The 19327-nt window shown below is 36.0% G+C and overlaps 1 protein-coding gene across 1 annotated transcript in view; it reads left to right on the forward strand.

Moving 5' to 3' along the window:
* lama2 (laminin, alpha 2) overlaps positions 1 to 18745 on the forward strand; it is an 820770-nt gene extending 802025 nt beyond the window's left edge. The window contains 5 exon segments of the mRNA XM_051924216.1: positions 4830 to 4988; positions 8035 to 8188; positions 8284 to 8414; positions 11432 to 11654; positions 18240 to 18745. Coding sequence (XP_051780176.1) covers positions 4830 to 4988; positions 8035 to 8188; positions 8284 to 8414; positions 11432 to 11654; positions 18240 to 18394 — 822 coding nt within the window. The 3' untranslated portion in view covers positions 18395 to 18745.
* The last annotated feature ends 582 nt before the right edge of the window (positions 18746 to 19327 follow it).

Here is a 19327-nt window from a genome sequence, read left to right on the forward strand (position 1 = left end):
GATACAAAAGTTAAAAAGGTCAGCAGTCCACAAACTTAACAAACACAAACTAAATGTATAACAGGAGAGGAAAAACACAGTTGCAGAAGCAACTAATGCTGCAGAAATGTGGCTGTGGCAGCAGATGTCTTGCATATCCCTGTGTAACTGTGGCCCAAATGACCGCACCACCTAATTGATTTAAGCTAATGAACAATTCACCTCATAAAATAAATTAACTAGCAAACAAGAGAAAAGAGATCATTTCAATCAATGACAAAGTAACAATATTAAACACAAAACAAACGTATGAAACTAATTCAAAAAAAGAAAACAAAAAATAAAACAATACCTAAATTTATGCCTTGAAGATTTTCACAAAATGAAAACCAAAAAAATTAGAGGAAACTATAATAATTTATTATTAGTTTATATATTTTAGGTTTGATTATAAAAACCAATTTCTTTTATTTGATTGTAAAAATATTTTATTTTTTTTTAGAAATAAACACAGAAATTGTACTTTTATATGTTCATTATTCTTGTTTATTAAATTATGTTAGAAATATCTGCCTCAGCTTTGTTTAAAGCGTTGATACCACAGCTCCAGAAATCATACGTACTGTAGATGAGCTGGATACAAGGTGGATACAATTACACTGCAGATCTAAATGGCTATTCAGCAGAATTATATACAGTAAGAAACACTCAATGTTAAATCAGAAAGTGTTATGCCATATAAAAATGACAAACCTGTAGGGTGTGCATTGGGTCCAAGAGATCAGCATGTACCAGAAATTTGTGGAAGGAGAAAATTATTTTTAAAGTTTCCTGACTTGTAAAAGCTAGTATGTCTGTCAAAGTCAGAAAAGGAGGCTGCCACCTAACAAATTGTGCCAGGTGTATATTTCTGTTTTAAAATTAAAATCCTTTTAAAATTTACATCATACAGGTCAATTTCTTAATGTATTAAACAATAATATTCATAATTTTGCCAATGTTGTTACAAACAGAATAGAGAAAATATTTCCTTCTGTGGCAATATCAAGTGTTGAAGGCAGACAATTACCATCAAATCTTCAACAAGTATCCATCCATCCATCCATCCATCCATTTTCCAACCCGCTGAATCCGAACTGGGTCACGGGGGTCTGCTGGAGCCAATCCCAGCCAACACAGGGCACAAGGCAGGAAACAATCCTGGGCAGGGTGCCAACCCACCGCAGGACACACACAAACACACCCACACACCAAGCACACACTAGGGCCAATTTAGAATCACCAATCCACCTAACCTGCATGTCTTTGGACTGTGGGAGGAAACCGGAGCGCCTGGAGGAAACCCACGCAGACACGGGGAGAACATGCAAACTCCACGCAGGGAGGACCCGGGAATCGAACCCAGGTCCCCAGATCTCCCAACTGCGAGGCAGCAGCGCTACCCACTGCGCCACCGTGCCGCCCTCAACAAGTATCAAACTTAATATATGCACTGAAGCAGAGGTCAGACTATTGTTTGATGCAGAAAAAGACTTCGATCGAGCTCAGTGGGAATACTTATTCACCACATTCCGCAATTGCATTTGGACCCTTTGACAGTTTGGGTTGGTTCCATGTCCTTAGGAAATTGAAGCCAGAACCATTGATAATCATAGACTAAGGATGTGCCGGGCAAATATGGATACACAGTCAGTCAAGCAAGAGTTAGGTAAAAAGAGCTTTGAGCTTTATTACAACCAAGACAAAGTTAGGGGTCCCCAAAGTGACAAAAAGTGCGTTCCTTCTTCAGTAAATTAATAAATTATCCCAATAAAAAATCATTTAAAACCATTTTAAATGACTCAAAAGAAAAAATCTTTAAAAAACAGATGAGCCACAACACTTCCTCTAAAATTTGATGTGTCCTCTGCTTACCCTAGATGTGATCTTCCAGCCAGAGGTGACATCCTCACAACATACACAGCCAATCATTAAAATCACATGCCGAGCATCACTCCATTGACTACCCATACCACTCCACAGCCTTACACGAGTGCCCTCTAGAGCAGGGGTCCCCAACCCCCGGTCCGCGGCCCAGAGAACTGCTGGCATCGGAGACTCACTCAGACTTTTTAGAACGCTTGGCGGGCGGAGCTTTGCAGCGGCGCAGAGAGGGGAGAGAGACCAAGGTGAGAGAGTATTACAACAAAGTATTTTTATGGTCCCGACAGTTTCCCCATATGACACGAGTCTATAGAAATCACGTTACTACGAAGTACATTTAGCAGATGCTTTCATTACAACGAAGTGACCTTGAAATGCTTGAACGAATCATCCACAGAGCAGTTAGATCTGTGGTCACAGCTCAGTTGTACACGTTTGCACAACGATCCCCAAACAGAAACATTGTAAAAAAAATCTCTTTCTTCGAACTTTCCTCGTACTGTTTTTTTTTTTTTGCTGTTTTTGTTTTCTGTGGTTTTCAGTGATACATTTTGCTTATTGCTTGTCAACATTTGAAAAACATCCATTGGAATTTAACTCATTGTCACCCTCCTACAGAAACGGCAGACACGAAAAAAAGATAGCAGTGTTAATGTTTGTGATGTGCAATCTGTAGGAATGGCAAATGCAAAGCATATGTCTTTGTTATATGCAAAAAAGAAGAAAAATCTTGGGTTGCAAACGTATGCAAACTGCTTAATAACTTTAATAATAATAGCAGTGCTATGTAAATTGTGTATAAAACTGAGAACCGGTCCGTGGAAAAATTTGCATCTAATAAAGTGGTCCTTGCTGTCAAAAGGGTTGGGGACCACTGCTCTAGAGTAACAGGTCACTTCAGCTACCTAAAGTCACTCAGCAGGTGTGAACCTCTTCAGCCCCTTTGAGTGTTGGAAGCACAATGTTCTGCGTGTCTGTCTTCCTGGCTGCCTGCCTACTCCTTGCTGGGTGGGGGAGCTGACCTAATTAAACAATCAGCTTGTTGCCCCTCTGAACATCCCGTGTCTGCCCTGTTTCTCAGCCAAACATGCAAACACAGAGCCCAAGTCGCACCGAAAAGCCAGCCTATGGCCATGGACAGAGATACCAGATCTTGGAAATATTTCCATTCCAATGACAGCTGTAAACCCAGCTAACCTTGCTGTGGTCCAACCCAATGAATGACTCTGTTGATGGTGGGGGGAGTGTTTGTAGTGTAGACATAATATTCCCACTGTTGATGTCTTTCTACCCTCAAAGTTCTGCCAACAAGGTTAGAGTAAGGGTGATGGGGTGTCTTTCTATGTGTTTTTCTGCTATTGAAGTCCTGGGGGTGGTGTGCAGGCCCCCTTGGAGGTTTACCATTTGGGATGCTGCAAATGACCTTTAAAAAGAACCCAAAAACTCGCACATCGACAAAATAAAAATTTTTACCTGCAAAATGCTTTCAAAAATAGCCCAATTTGGTGTGAAAAACACACATCTGGCAACCCTGGCCACTGTCCTTAACACGCTTCACCACAGACCCACTATGTGTTCGGATTATACTATTATACCCCAGCTAGAAGCTTCAGCTGATATAAATACCAGTACTATACAGTAATTTCTGATTTTATAATGTGAAACCAGACTCTGGCATGTCTTATTTGCCATGGCTATTAAAACCCTTACCATCTATAGAAGTAAATAACCAAACAGCCATGCAATTAGGAAAGTGAATGAAAAGAATCACTTTATGCAGAAGATATAGTTATTTTTATGACTGATCCCTGCTCATCACTTCCATATGCAATAAATGTATTACAGACATTGTGTAAAGTTTCTTGGTCCAAGGTTAATTTGAATAGGATTATACTATTTTCCTGTAAATAACTCTGTATGTCAACTTACACAGTAGTTCATATACCTCTGTCTTGCTCTCTGTCTGTTCTGGGTTCACCCAAACTGGTTGGTTGCCCCTCAAATTTTTAAGATACTGGGGAAGAGGATTTTACAGCCAGATGCCATTAAAAAAAGGAGTCAAGCTTTCTTTAGTTGCTTTTTTACGATTTGGACAGTGATCTTATTCTAACCCTATCTCACTGGAATACAGTGTTTTTTATTTCTTGGAATTATGTTAACATTGTTTTTCTCAAACTTAACATTAATAATTTCAATGGACTTGTTAAACAAGATACATCCAACTGGCAAATTAGCTTTGAAAAAATTAACATTGTGAAACTAAATATTCTCTTTCAAACTTTTTGTAAATGTAATTCAACTCAAATGTCTGTAAGTGTATGCATTCCAAAAACAATATTTTAACAGGTCATTTCTTAAAAAGTTGCACACAATGGTAACTTTCTTTATTTGGAGTACCAGAAGGCTACGGGTAAAAAGAAATGAGTTCCTCATAGACCTAAGATAAAGCTGAGTTGGAAAGGTTCTGCCTAACATCCATTTTTGCTATTGCATTGCAGATACACATACAGTATTTGGAGATTAAGAAAGGGAAGAGGAACTTGTAATTTCTTAATTAACCATAGAAAAGAAATCCAGCTCTGTTCTTCTCTTTATGCTGTTGTCTGTGTGTGTCTAAGCATAAATCTGGTCATTCCGCATTTGAAGGCTAAGATACTGCCTTAATAAGACCATCATACATTTTCACCATCCCTAAAATATACACTGCTTAAATTGTATACAGTTTAAATTCTAATTAACAGTACAATCTAATTTAAAACTTCCATCTTTTTAAATGGGACTTCTCAAAATATTGACTTAACTTTACGGAGTAATGTAATTTTTTTTTTTCAATGTTTTGCTCCATTATTAATAAATACATTTTTTAAATAATGTGGATTTTTGACCTTGTGTATGCTTCATTCAACTACTTTTTGCTCTTTTTACAGATTAGAGTATATCGGGATAAGCAACGAGGCAGTCTTACAGTTGATGGCCGATATATCAACTCTACAATTAGCCCTAAGAAAGCAGACATCCTTGATGTTGTTGGAATGTTGTACGTAGGAGGCCTACCGGTGAATTATACAACAAGACGAATAGGACCGGTAAGACACAAAGGTTTTACAGGGACACTCGCTGCAAGTGCAAGACATCCAACTGCTTTTGAAAGCAGCTCGGAGCAGAAAACGCACAAGAGCTGTAACTTCATAGTAATTCCTTCTTTACTGGTTTCTGTTTAAGCAAACAGTGTGGGACATGTAGACAGATGTGTTTAATTCTAATATTTTATAAACTAACTGCACAGAATGGCTGAGATCTTCATCACCCTCTGTGGTGCTTTGAGGTTTTAAGATGAACATGTGTAGTTCGAGCCACTGAGGACCAAATCCATTGTACACCAACAGAGACTGGTGAACAAAGATAAGACATTCAACCAACTAAAGGTATCTTTGAGCCTTCTTGGTAATAGCCAAACTATGTGCCTACCCCTGATCATCTCTACAGTAATGGCAACACCACAAAATGTAAATCTAGTAACTCTCTCCACTGAATCCTTGCAGCTATAGATGTGAGTGTGGTCAGACTCCTACTAAGTGAAGACTGACCAGTTCATTTCATTTCATTATGTTAATGAAGACACATTTTTCCTGGTGCCATTGTGTCAAAAGGACAATTAGTTTTCTGTAAGCTATTAATAGGATCCGTGATCATTTGCTCACCTACTAGCAACTGGAACAGTCTGGTTTTGCGCCTAAGAAGGCTACCATTGACTGCATCCTGGCACCAAGGGTTCTCATGGAGCACAAACACAAATATCAGCAGTTTCTTTGCAGCCTTTGTTAATTTTCGTAAAGCGTTCAACTCAGTTGATCGAGCTGCCCTGTGGGACATCCTGTTGTGTTAAGTTGTATAAGACTAATAACTCCAATGTGAATCGTAGGGCATATGGGAAAATGAGGGCAACTATTAAGCAGGATATTAGGGAGGCTAAAAGGCAGTTGGAGAGGAATATAGCAAATGAGGTGAAAGATGACCCAAGGAGATTCTTGTATATATTTTAGTAGTAAAAGAACAGTTAAGGAGGAGGTGAAGTACATCAGAAATAGTAAAGCGGATTTAAAAAATACAGACCGTGAAATAGCAGATGCTCTAAGCTCAACTTTTTCTGAGGTCCTCACATGTGAGGAAGTAGATAACCCTCAGTAAAAAAAAAAGACTAATAAGGAGGTACTGAGTGATTTGGAAATTTTAGAGGAAGAAGTACTGCTGAGATTAAATAGGCTGAAATCAAACAAATAAATATTTACCCTCGAGTTCTTAAGGAGATTGCCGAGTACATATATAAACCTTTAATGCATATTTTCAGGAAGTCACTTCACATTGGGGAAATTCCGAAGGACTGGAAAATGTCAAATATTATGGTATTATATAAAAAGGGTGACCGGGTGATCCAATCAACTATAGGCCAGTAAACTCAACATGCATCACAGGTGAATTAATGGAAGGAATTATTAAGGATAAGACTGAGCAACACATGGCAAGTACAGGAGTATTACTGAATAGTCCGCATGGGTTTGGAAGAGGAAGGTCATATTTTACTAATATGTTGGCTAACTAAAAAGATTACAATATGCAAGCTTTCGAGGCAACTCAGGCCCCTTCTTCAGGCATGCCTGAAGAAGGGGCCTGAGTTGCCTCGAAAGCTTGCATATTGTAATCTTTTTAGTTAGCCAATAAAAGCTGTCATTTTGCTTGGCTTTTCTCTACATTCATAATAGCTAACACGGTACAACACCCTAGTATTACTAATATGTTGTAATTCTATGAGGGAGCAACAAAAGAATATGATCAAAGTGGAGTTTATAATATTATTTACCTTGACTTTAAGAAAGCATTTGATAAGGTGCCATATGAGAGGTTGGGCATCACACTAAAAGAACTGGGAGTTCAGGGTATTGTTTGTAGATGGATGCAAAATTGGCTCAGACACAGGAAGTAGAGGGTTATCCTGTGAGGGACCCTATTAGAACTAGCTGATGTTAAAATTGGTGTCCCTCAGGAGTCAGTGCTAGGGACGCTGCTATTTTTTAATATATATCAATGATTTGGATAGGAATATAAGTAAGCTGGTTAAGCTTCCAGATGATACCAAAGTAGGTGGATTGGCACATAATCTGGAATTCTTTGAATCATTATAGAGGGACTTAGATGTCATACAGTCTTGGGCAGTATCAGTAAATGAATACACAATGGGAGGTCTGAAAATCGAAAGTACACCTTGTGAGAAGGATTTAGGAGTCATAATGGACTTGCACTATTAACTTCCCGACAGCGTTCAGAAGCCATTTAGAAGGCTAACAGAATGTTAGGTTATATAGTATGATGTGTGGAGTACAAATCCAAGGAGGTTATGCTCAACCTTTATAATGCACTGGTGAGGCCTCATCTGGAGTACTGCATAAAATGTTGGTCTCTAGGTTACAAAAAGAACATAGCAGTGGTAGAAAAAGTCCATAGAAGAGCAACTAGGCTGATTCCAGGGCTACAGGGGATGAATTATGAGGAAAGATTAAAAGAGCTGAGCCTTTTCGTTTTAAGTAAAAGAAGATTAAAAGGAGACATAATTGAACTGTTTAAAATCATAAAGGGAATTAGTACAGTGGATCGAGACTGTGGCTTAAAAATGAGTTCAATTTTAGCTGGAAACTTGTTAAGAGTACATTTTGTACAAACATTAGGAAGTTTTTCTTTACTTAGAGAACCACATACACAAGGAATAAGCTACCAAGTAGTATGTGTAGACAGTAGGACATTAAGGACTTTTAAAAATAGACTTGATGTTTTGTTTTCTTTAAAGAATTAACTGGCAAGCTTTGTTGGGTTGAATGGCCTGTTCTCGTCAAGAATATTCTAATGTTCTAATTTCTATCCTGGTTGTGTGCATTTTAAATAAAAAAGACTGGAGCAATGTCAATCCACACTTTAAATATGTAAAGATTAGAATTCTAATGAACTAATTAGAATGACATTTAATGAGTATTACTGACAACTGATATTACTCTATGTACTATTGAATATACCACAATAGCGTACATACCATTGAATATGTCATAATAGTGTGTTGATGGTTTTTATTGGTTTTTTTTCCAGGTGGTTTACAGTATGAAGGCATGTATTCGAAACTTTAAAATGGTTGGCTTGCTGCTGGATTTAGACAACCCAACCTCGAGCTACAACATTGGCAACTGCTTTGTTAATCCAGAGAAAGGAGCCTACTTTAAAGGAACTGGATATGCAAAAACAGGTATAGTTAAACTATATTAAATAAGACATACAGAAAGTACAGTAGATTCATTTTAGATGTTTAAACAGAGCTGTTTTCCTTTAATTCTACTTCAGTGGGAGCATATAAAGTTGGCACAGAGCTGCTAATAAAGTTTGAGTTCCGAACATCAAAGAGTAATGGAGTGTTGCTTGGAATAAGTGGCCAAAAAATGGATGGTCTTGGCATTGAAATAGTTAATGGAAAGGTGAGTTTTTTTGTACCAGTGATATTTGCCAATGATTACAATTAACTTGCTATTAACTTGTCAATGTTTCTGCCTCAAAGTGTCAGGAGACTGCGCTTAAACACCATCTGTTTGACGTTTGCACTTTCTGTCACCCTACCACATCCTTAAAACATGGATGTTTGGCTGATTGGCATGTCAGCCTAAAATGAAAGTCATGTACTGTAGTTGAAATGGAATTCTTGACAGCTTTTAAAAATAACCAGGATGAGTACAAACAAGCTCAGTGTTAACCAACTGATCTCTGTTGTTAAACTTAATGGTGGATCTGCTAGTGAACAGTGTGATACAAAGTAGTGTGCGTCTAGGTTAGTCCCTCCTTCCTTAGAGAAGTGAAACAAATCTGAGTACTTCTGTTTATTTAAACAGAAGTAGGTAAACTGTGAAACATTATAGGATTTATAAAGATTATAAATTTAGTAACTATTTGTTATAAATTGAAGAAAATTATTATACAATTCACCATTATCGTTATATCATAAAAAGTAGAATGATGTATAAATATCTTAAAATAATATGGTCATGCTTTCCAAACTAGATTTATTTTCAGGTTAACAGTATAGAGAGAAGTATTACAGTACATTATTCACACTAGCACACCAAAAGTCCTTAAATGTGTATTTATATGAAAAATAGGTCTTTATTCCAAGGAGATTACCATGTGTAGACACATTATGTTGGCTTAATGGCTAAGGTTGGTATTTTTTATAGTTTTGGTGTGCTATCTTTTTCCCCAAGCCATTTGCTTTGCTAAATAAATCTCTATTTAATAATTTTATTTAAAAAATTATGACTCGCATTACAATTATGATTTACAGGAATATTCCATCCAAAAATAACATTTTTATATTTTACCCAATATAGTTTTGAAGGTGATGGCTGAGAAAAATGTTCAATCTAATATTTTCATGCAGGAATGGTGATAACAATGCTTCTGATATAAGAAGCTTCAATGCTGACCAACGCTGGACAACAGCAAACAGTACCAAAAATGTCCTTGAAGTCATGTGAAGTCTTCAAGTCATATGCTCACAACATCCCAAACACATCTTTTTACTTATTGTGTATTGTGAAATAAGTCACCTCTTCAATATGCTTTTGTGAGCAAAAATGGGACACTCAGATATGAACCAGTATCTGAACTGTAGACCTATCTCATGTCATTACATGTGTACTCACTGCTGCAATGGAAGTACTTTGGGATTATTCGGCAGCTGAAACCACAAGAATGAATTGATCTGTTTTTTGCAACATCTCAGATATGCACTAGTGCAAACTATATATAATATAATATTTTTACTCACTTTTCTTACTTTTTACATGCCTTTCAGTGCATGATTTTTTGTTAATATCGGATGAAGTGCAATGTTAGTCAATGAGCGGACTGTTACTGCACTGGACTCCACAGCAGTAAATAATATAGTGTTGGGGCTTGGGTTAGGGTCTGGGGTCTTCAATTCAAATACTTAAGCATATCTTGTGTTTCATTTTTGTTCACAAAGCATATTCAGGAATTGGTTTACTACAGTTAACATTTTAGTAAAAATGTGTTTAGAACATTGTGAGCAAATGACTGAATGACTTGACATGTGGATTATGCAACAAGAGTGACATTGAGATTTTTTCTTCATTTGCTTTGTCTAGCATTGGATCCTATAGATTTATGTTAGATCAGAAATGTTATTGTCTCCATTCTGCATAAAAATATGAGATTAAAATTTTTTCCTCTGCCATCATTACAAACTACACAGAACAAGTAACATTAAAAAATATTTTTGAGCAAAATATTCTTTAATGCGTCTCAACTTTCATTTAGAAACACATTAATTGTATTTTTGATTGGTCAGTGTGTTACTGTACTGTGATCTTTAAGTTAAATAAACTCTAAGTGGCTTACATTTGAGGCCAATAGCCTAAATATTATCAAGTATGTCTATTTTGAATCAGCAAAGCTCCAAAATCATTTTAGAGCAGCTTTTTTGAGAGGAGAGTGTCTCTTCTTTCCTTTTTTCACAATAACTGGGTAAATATTTCATATAAATAAAAAAGTAAAATATGGTAGCACTCCATGGAAGGAAATCTTTAATAATATGGAAACAAAAAAAAAAAAAAAACTGTTCCATTATCTGTTTAGCCTACAATAGTGATCTTCTCTAGAATGAAGCCATAGTGTGCATGCCCTGGATATGAAATTACAAATTTATTTTATTATGCTACCAAAGATTCCTAAAATAATGTTTTCAGTTTTCTAAGCTATGAAGGTATATACTTGATGTGACACTTCACCAAGCTAAGATATATATCTCTGCATGAAGTGATTAGGTCAATAAAATGTTTAGTTTACAGAGAATTGTTAAGCTAAGGGTTCAGTTTCTAGTGTAATATACAGTATTTAGAAGTCCCTATAACATAGTTTAGAATGCTACATTGATACCCTTTTCTGCATATAATTCAGTTAGTTTATTAATTAGTAAATACCCCAGTTGTTCAAAACTTTTAAAGAAACAATTTGGGTATGAACAGGGACTGTCTTTGTGGCGTATTTGCGATGTTGGATGAAACTCTTAATTGGCAAAACCTTTGATGAAATCACTGCATTTGAATGTTGTTAAATTAGTTTGCATGTTCGTTACTCGCAGATTTTGTACATCTCTGCCTAAATAAAGAGACATGTTGACTTCCAATTTAGTGTCCATATTTACAGTGTTACGAAGAGCAGATGATTTTGTTCCTTCACAGCTGCTCCTACAAAGTAATGCATGTTAGGATGACTGGTGACACCAAAGGTGACCCTTGTGAGTTGATGTAAGTTTGTTCATCAATATGCCTTATGTTAGACCGTCCCTCTGTCTGGAACTTGCTCCTGTCTTACCCTCAACAGGTCTTCAAACCTTAAAAGTAGATAATACAGGTTTAGTAAATGGACAGATCAACAAAAATGTGTTTCTTGATATTTTACTTGATATAATCTGTAACAGGTACTCTTCCATGCCGACAATGGTGCTGGCAGATTTAGCGCGATATATGAACCAGTTTTCCAAGGTGAATTGTGTGATGGACAATGGCACACAATAACAGCAAATAAGAAGCACCACCTATTAGAACTTACAGTGGATGGAAAAGTAGTTGAAGGACAGAGCTCTAATGTGGCTTCGACATCAGCTGACACGAACGACCCTGTTTTTGTTGGAGGATATCCAGGTATGTTGAATTTGATGCTTGTGCACTTCACTTTTGAGGGTAACATTCTATTACTTTTGTCTCCTGATGAAAACAGAAAAGGAAATCCATCATTACTCTTAAACATACAATACTAGTTAATATTTTAAATAATAATTAATGTTATCTTATTTAAATGAAATAATTGAGAAACACAATCATCTTGAATTGATAAAAAAATTCTTAATAAGAAGAAAATTAACAAGAGAAAACAAACTACTAAGGGAAACATAATAGTAAACTAAAGGATAAAAAAGCAAAAGAAAATTGACAAACTTTATAGATATAAATACAAAACTGTACGGTAAAAAAAATGAAAAAATGTAATCTAAAAAAATTGCACAAAATATATATATATTATTTAAATATCTGATTATTTACACTGTTTTTCTAGATAGACCGTTCAAGCACAAGCAATAATCTATATACATAATGCAAAGCTGACCGACTAACTCATTCACTCACATTCATCTACCCATCAACAAAAACACTATTCCCTGTTTAGTTAAAATGCTGAAATTGTCAGAATGGTGCATCTTGATCAGTAGATATCCGCTAAGAAAGGACATTTCAGTATATCAATACTTAGGGGTAAACCAAACAACAGGGAAAATAAATACCCAAAAAATCTCAAAAACATTTTTAGTGATTTAAGGGAAACTTGGTGATGTTATAGAAAAAAGAAACTTAGTTGACATGTGTTTTTTTATTTCTCAATATTTGTTGGTAATAATTTAGCAAACTGGCTATTCTTTGGCATCACCTCCTTTTCCCTGTGAGAACACAGAAAGAAAGCTTGCGGTTCATGAAAATCAGTGTTGTCAGCACAACAGCGCCACTGACAGGGCTTAGAGCTGCTGCTTTGTGCAAATGAACTAAAAGTAAAGTGTAAAATTTTGCCAAAGCTGTTAGAAGATATGCTTAATAAGTTGCACCACTGGGAACAAACTGTACTCCCTGTTCTGTCAGTATAAACTACATACAAATTCAGGATGGATTGGATTGTCAGTCTCACTTATAAACAGTACAAATACTTTGATCAATGGGTGGGGGGGGATGGCGGGCCCTTGGTGGTGAAATGCATGTAATATTGCAGAGAACTGGGGTGTCCCCTTGGAAGTCAGACCATGATGCGCCACTACACTTCAGTTCACAAAGCAGAAATAAGGACTTTCATATCGGCCCACTTCAAACCCTGGGTACAATACAAGGCAGGAGCAGCAGCATGCCTTGGTAAGTTTAAACACTTCCACATCTCAGCAAAGGGGTGACCCCCATGGACAGAACATAGAGTAGGTGGACATAGTTCATACAGAAGTTCACCATATTATTTCTTTTCACCAGTTCATTTCTGTACAATACTTAAAACCATCAATACAAGGGCCACATAAATGTGCAGCCTGAAAATGTCAATGCTGCATGTAATAATATGCATGCAAGCTAAAATCAGTTAAAAGCAGGAACTGATCTATAGCACAAATATTTTACTGATGGGTAGTTGCACGTAGCATGTTTAAGAGTATGGAGCTCCAGTGATCTAATAGTATTAGCCCCTTTTTATGTTAAAAAAATAACAAATATCATATACAGAAAAGTCCTCAGTTAGATACGAGTTACTTTTGACACATACGCTTAACTGACAACATCATAACCAAGGCCCACTTTTGACCCAAAACAATAATCTGAAGCACCTGAACGTAAATCCTTAGATTAAAACTTGAAGCACAAAACACTAACAATTTTTAAAAGTTTGAAATAATACCCAATAAAATAAAACTATAATGCTGAACAAAAGTAAAGATTTAAGCTGTTGCGGAGAGTCACAGGCATGGTGAGAAAAATCCACCATAAGAAAATGCCTCATCAAGAAACTGATGACAATATCGTTTTTTAAATAATAGTCACTCTGATGGCCACTGCAAAAGCAGCACATGTGAGTAGTCCAAGAGAAACGGAGGCCCCCAGCGGTGAGGAGAGGAAGCAATTAACAACCAATAGGAGCCTAAAAGTAACAGCAAAAAGAACTGAGCCAGGTATGGGAGCCCCAGCAAGAACAGAACAGTTACAGTAACAAAACACAATATCTAGAAGTCATGCCACCATAATATGTAAAGATGTAAAAACATTACTAAAACAGCAAGTTTCCTCTAACGCAGCAGTTTCATTTAGTATTCAGAAAACTTTTAAAATCGCAAAACAAACCGCATTTGTAAGTCCATTTGAAGTTTTTATGGCCCTCTTAAATTAAATGGAATCTGTGAAATGACCATACATCAATTTAATGTCATCTATTGCAGTTAAAATCCAGAAACATGTAAATTAGGTTAAAATTTTCAGTATAACAAAACAGCTAATAAGCAGTTATAGCATTAAGCTCTCAGAATCCCCATAACAACTAAACAATCAAGTTTATTTAAAACACGCACAAGTGAAGCAGTGGATTGCTCTGCTGTATGAAAGTGTGCCAACTTCATTTAGATAAGTTACCACCTGCTGTACAGAAGTGTCGCTCGCAGCTTAGTTATGAATGCTCAGAATTTTTTACTACATTATACTTCCATCATCATTATTCTAATATTATCACTCTACTAAGTAGTGTCAGCTAATTTTAAAATAAAAACATTAGCACAACAGCAAACGTGGACCTAAATATTTTGAAAGAATAACTGCTTTTTTAACATAAATTAACTGCATATCACTAAATTATTTGAGTATGTGGAGGAAAGAATGTAAGCAGATCTTGTATTCATTTAACAAAATGCTACCATACTGTATGGACTAGGTCTGAATTATTTCTTATTTTTTAGACCTGCATAAAATGCATATATATTAATTGCAGCAGTCTTCTGTATCAAAAATCTAACATTTTTGTACAGTGTACTATATAATAGGATATTCTATTGTCACAAGAACAGCAAGACTTAAGTGATATTACGGTCGCAAACATGAAATTTTTAGCAAATCAAAAGATGGTTTTAGTGTTTGTGAACTGATCAGAATTAGCCACACAAAAGATGTTATGAGGGTCTGCCTTTATGCTTATCTTGCCATAAGCTTGTTAGTTTTCTGATTTCTATTTGACTGAAGCAAGCTGTCTAGTATTGCATACAATCTAACTTAGTGAGGTGTTTTTGGCCTGCTGCAAATTTGATTTAGGCTTAATACATTTATTTGTTTCCTAAGCCTGGGGTCTTCAACTCTAGTCCTGGGGTGCTACTATGGCTGCAGCTTTTCACTCCCAAATGAACTTCTTCTCCCTTAATTTTATTGTTTTTTTGCTAACCAAGGAAAAAATAATTAAGGAGTCAAGAGTCTTCAAAGGAAAGTCAATTAAATTATGGCAAAAGAGTTAATTAACAGCAAAAACTGATCACCAATTAAGCAAAGGGTTAGAAATTGACCTGCTGCCCCAGTATCTCTCCGGGACTGGAGTTGGAGATCCTTATCCTAGACCCGGCCTACTCGACAGTCACGGATAGCCACAGTGGGTGCAGGTTTGTGATCCAATCAACACCTGTATTTAATGGGAACTCCAGCCTTTATTTATGGATATTCTTACAGTGGTGCTAGAAAGTTTGTGAACCTTTTAGAAGTTTTTCTGTTTCTACATAAATATGATCTAAAACATGATTAAAAATTAATGTTTGTCCTAAACCTATATGAAAAGAAGCCTATTTAGCAAATTACACAAAACACTATACTTGTTCTTTAGTTTATTGAGGAAAATGATCAATTAAACATATTTGTGAGTGAAAAAGTATATGAACATCTAGTCCGTTCATTTGAATGGGAAATCAGAGTCAGGTGTCTCAATCAATAGCATGTGGCAGGACCAGCCCTATTTAAAGAAGACAAATCTGTGTCTTCAATATTAAAGTCTTATTATTACCACACAGGTTTCTTCGAGTGTGTAATGCCTTGATAAAAGGAGAATTCTGAGGACCTCCAAAAAAGTTGTTGATGCTCACCAGGCTGGAAAATGTTACAAAACCACTTCTCAAAGCCATTTCTAAGCGTATGAATTCCACCAGTCCATTGTCGGGCAGACTGTGTACAAATGGAGGATATTCAACACAATTGTTACCCTCCCCTCACGTGGTTGACCAACAAAGATCACTCCAAGAGCTAGATGTGTAGTAATCCAGGAGATCACAAAAAATGTTTAGGGATCTAAAGGCCTCTCTTGCATTGGCTAATGTCATTATTCATTAATTCCACCATTAGAAGAACAATGAACAACAATGGTGTGAGCGTGTGAGGGCTGCAAGAAAAAAGCCACTGCTCTCCAAGAAGAACATGGGTGCACATCAAACGTTTGCTAAAGACCACATGGCTAAGCAAGAAGGCTTTTGGAAGAATGTGGTTGGATAAGGGCAGAACAGAACCCTTTGCCTTGAATGAGAAGTGTTATTTTTGCCTAAAAGCAAAAACTGAATTTCAGCATAAAAACCTTATTCCAACTGTAAAATGTTGTGGTGGCAGTATAATGGTTTGGGCCTGCTTTGCTGCCTGTCAACCAGGATTACTAATGAAACTACGAATTCTGAATTGTACCAGTAAATTTTACAGGAAAAGGTCAGTGTATCCATCCACCTGAACTTATGCTTGACAGAAAGTGGGTCATGCACCAAGACAGCAACCATAAACACACAAGCCATTTTAACAAAGAATAGTTAAAGCAGAATAAAATTCATGTTTTGGAAAGAATGAGTCAAAGTCCTGACCTTAATCCTACAGAAATGTCATGGAAGGACCTGATGCAAGCAATTTGTGCAAAGAAGCCCAGCAACATTCCCAAATTTAAGTAATTCCACAAGGAATATTGAGCTAATATTCATCTAAGCTGATGTGCGAGGTTGATCAGCAGTTACCAGAAATGTTTAGTTGAAGTGTTTGTCGCACAAAGCGGTCACACCAATTTTCTGAAAACAAAGACTTGCATACTTTTTCACACACAAATCTGTAACATTGGATCATTTTTCTCAATAAATAAATGTTTTGTGTCATTTACTTGCTTGGGTTCTCTTTATCTAGTTTTAGGACTTAAAAAAATCTGATCATATTTTAGGGTCATATTAATGCATAAATAGCCTTGGTGTCCCAATCCCTCCTAATGCACTAACAGCTGTGTTTGGTGGACTTCCAGATGGGCTTAAAGTGAAGAAGGACAAACAAACTGTAATTGCCTTTACTACACTATTGTCATGTGGACTTATCTTGCTCAACTGGAGGAATCCTATTTTAAGTCAGTGGGTAACTGGCGTTATATACTATTTGAAACTGGAAAAAAATCAAATTCGCACTTAGAGGATTCATACAAAACTTTTTCAAAACCTTAACATTTTAGAATATGCATTTAAATTGAGGAAGCAGGTTCTCTCCCCTCTTTTACTCTATTTATCTTTTTAATTTATCTATTTACTTATTTTTCCTAGGTTAAAGTTTTACTCTCTCTTTCTCAAGGGTGGAGGTTGATTGGTTACAAACCTTTTTTTTTGTAAAACTTGAGTTATTTGTGTGGAATGTTATTTGATTTTAATAAAAATCAATAAAATTAAAAAAAAAATAGATCAAATTTTAAAGGGTTTACAAACTTTCTAGAATGACTGTATTTGCTGCCTTAGAGCTTTACTGTACTGTATATTAAAAAAAAACTCAATTATTTTACTCATTTAGCTTTCATTGAAATTTTTAAAAAGTATGATTATAATCTGCAAATCTCAAAGTTTTTCTCTGTTAACCCTCTTTTTAGATACATTAGCAATTGCTGTCTGATGTTTCTATGCATGGAAATGTAATTTATAATAACTGCCTCTGGTTTGCAATTACTGCTTTTGCTATTCACTTTGTCTTTGGTTTGGTTAACTGTCAATATTTGGATTCAATTATGGAGGCAAACTATACAAAACAAAGTGAAATTAAAAGAAGAAAATGAAAAAGAGCCTCTGCATTGGCTTCCTGACTACAAATTAAGAGTCAAGTTACGACCAGTTAATTGCACATTGGAGTTTAATAAGAAGCAGTTATTGCTAAAACGGTGCCATTTAACAATTAGTAGACACAGGTGCAGATGACAGGAGCAGTCCCTGTACTTCTGCTTGTGTGATCATTAACAAGAGATTATTTAAAGAACCTAAATATTTTTAAAGAAAAAAAGCAGCATATTACAAAGAAAATGTCCGTAGTACTAGGGTGTTGTACCGTGTTAGCCATCGCTTTCCTGAAGAAGGGGCCTGAGTTGCCTCGGAAGCTTGCATATTGTAATCTTTTTAGTTAGCCAATAAAAGGTGTCATTTTGTTTGACTTCTCACTACAAAGAAAATGTCCACACAATAAGTCATATATGCTGAATTCCTTTAAAAGGTTAAGTAACTTTGTTATAAATGTATGGATTAACACAGTAACAGTGGAAACGGGGTAAATGACAACACATGCATTTAAGATGCAAGTCCAATTAGAGGTAGAAATTGGATAGAACCAGAATCCGCGGCCAGTGAGGCCCTGCATGGAGTGGACTGTGTTGAGTAGCTGGGTCCTACACTATGTGTTTTATATTCTGTCTTGCAGAAGGGCTAAACCAGTACGGATTGACAACTGATACACCATTCACAGGATGCATAAGGAACTTGGAGCTCATCAAGGGCTCAGAAGCTCAGAAAATAGACTTCACTAAAGCACTTGCACTCCATGGTGTCCATCCTCTGACATGTCCAACAAATTAACCTTCTTCAACATTGTGTAAATCATGTAAAAATATTAAAGCAAGAAAATAAACAACTGTTCAAACATTATATTAAATTGCTATGTTAACATGTTTGTTCTGTACTTAATTGCTGAAAGTGTCAGTGTTTTATTCATTTTCTGTTTTATATAAAGGAAAGTGTAAAAGTGGAGAACATTAGAAGAGTGTTGAATAAGCAAATATGATGTAAAAATAGTTTTTTGAGTACTCTATATATGCTTATGTGGTCAGGGCTTTGTAGATTAATGTGCATGGAGAGATTCTTGCCCTGTAGTTAAAATGTATGCTTTGCATTAATATCTAAAGGCATTAAATGACTCCTTACACTCTTCACCACCCTCTAATTTTATTTCACATTATCATCCTGATTGAAAATTTGAAAAGCACAACTTTATAGCGAAAACCTCTTCTTCTAATACCTTCTGAGTGTAATTGAGCATCTCTAAGGTAAAAGGTAATTCTGCACTTTCTATGCACCTTGAAAGTTTATGAATTAATTTCATTGCATTGTCACACATCATCACCATGGACATTAGCATGAAATGAAGTGCGAGATCTAGGAAGCTAATGACCAGCAAACGCGGAGCCACACTATATCAAGTTGATTGTTAATTGAGAAGTTTTGCTGAGACAGGTCTATTTCAAAAGTGAAAAAGTTCAACACGCCTTCAAACAGAAATAAGAAAAACAATCTACTTGAATAGAAACAAACCTATAGAGCAAGAAAGCCTGAGATTTGTAGAAAGGTAAGTAAACCATCTTTCACTTCTATGTTTATTTTTATATGAAGAAGTAAGTAAGTATCAAGTTCTCACCCAGTTCTACATTTCGATAACCTAACTTTGGGTGACAAATAACATGCAGAATTGTACTCATTACTCAACAAAAAAATGAGCCAGCACGCAGATTACAA

Source organism: Erpetoichthys calabaricus, chromosome 3, assembly GCF_900747795.2.
Source record: "Erpetoichthys calabaricus chromosome 3, fErpCal1.3, whole genome shotgun sequence".
In the NCBI taxonomy this organism is placed as follows: Eukaryota; Metazoa; Chordata; class Cladistia; order Polypteriformes; family Polypteridae; genus Erpetoichthys; species Erpetoichthys calabaricus.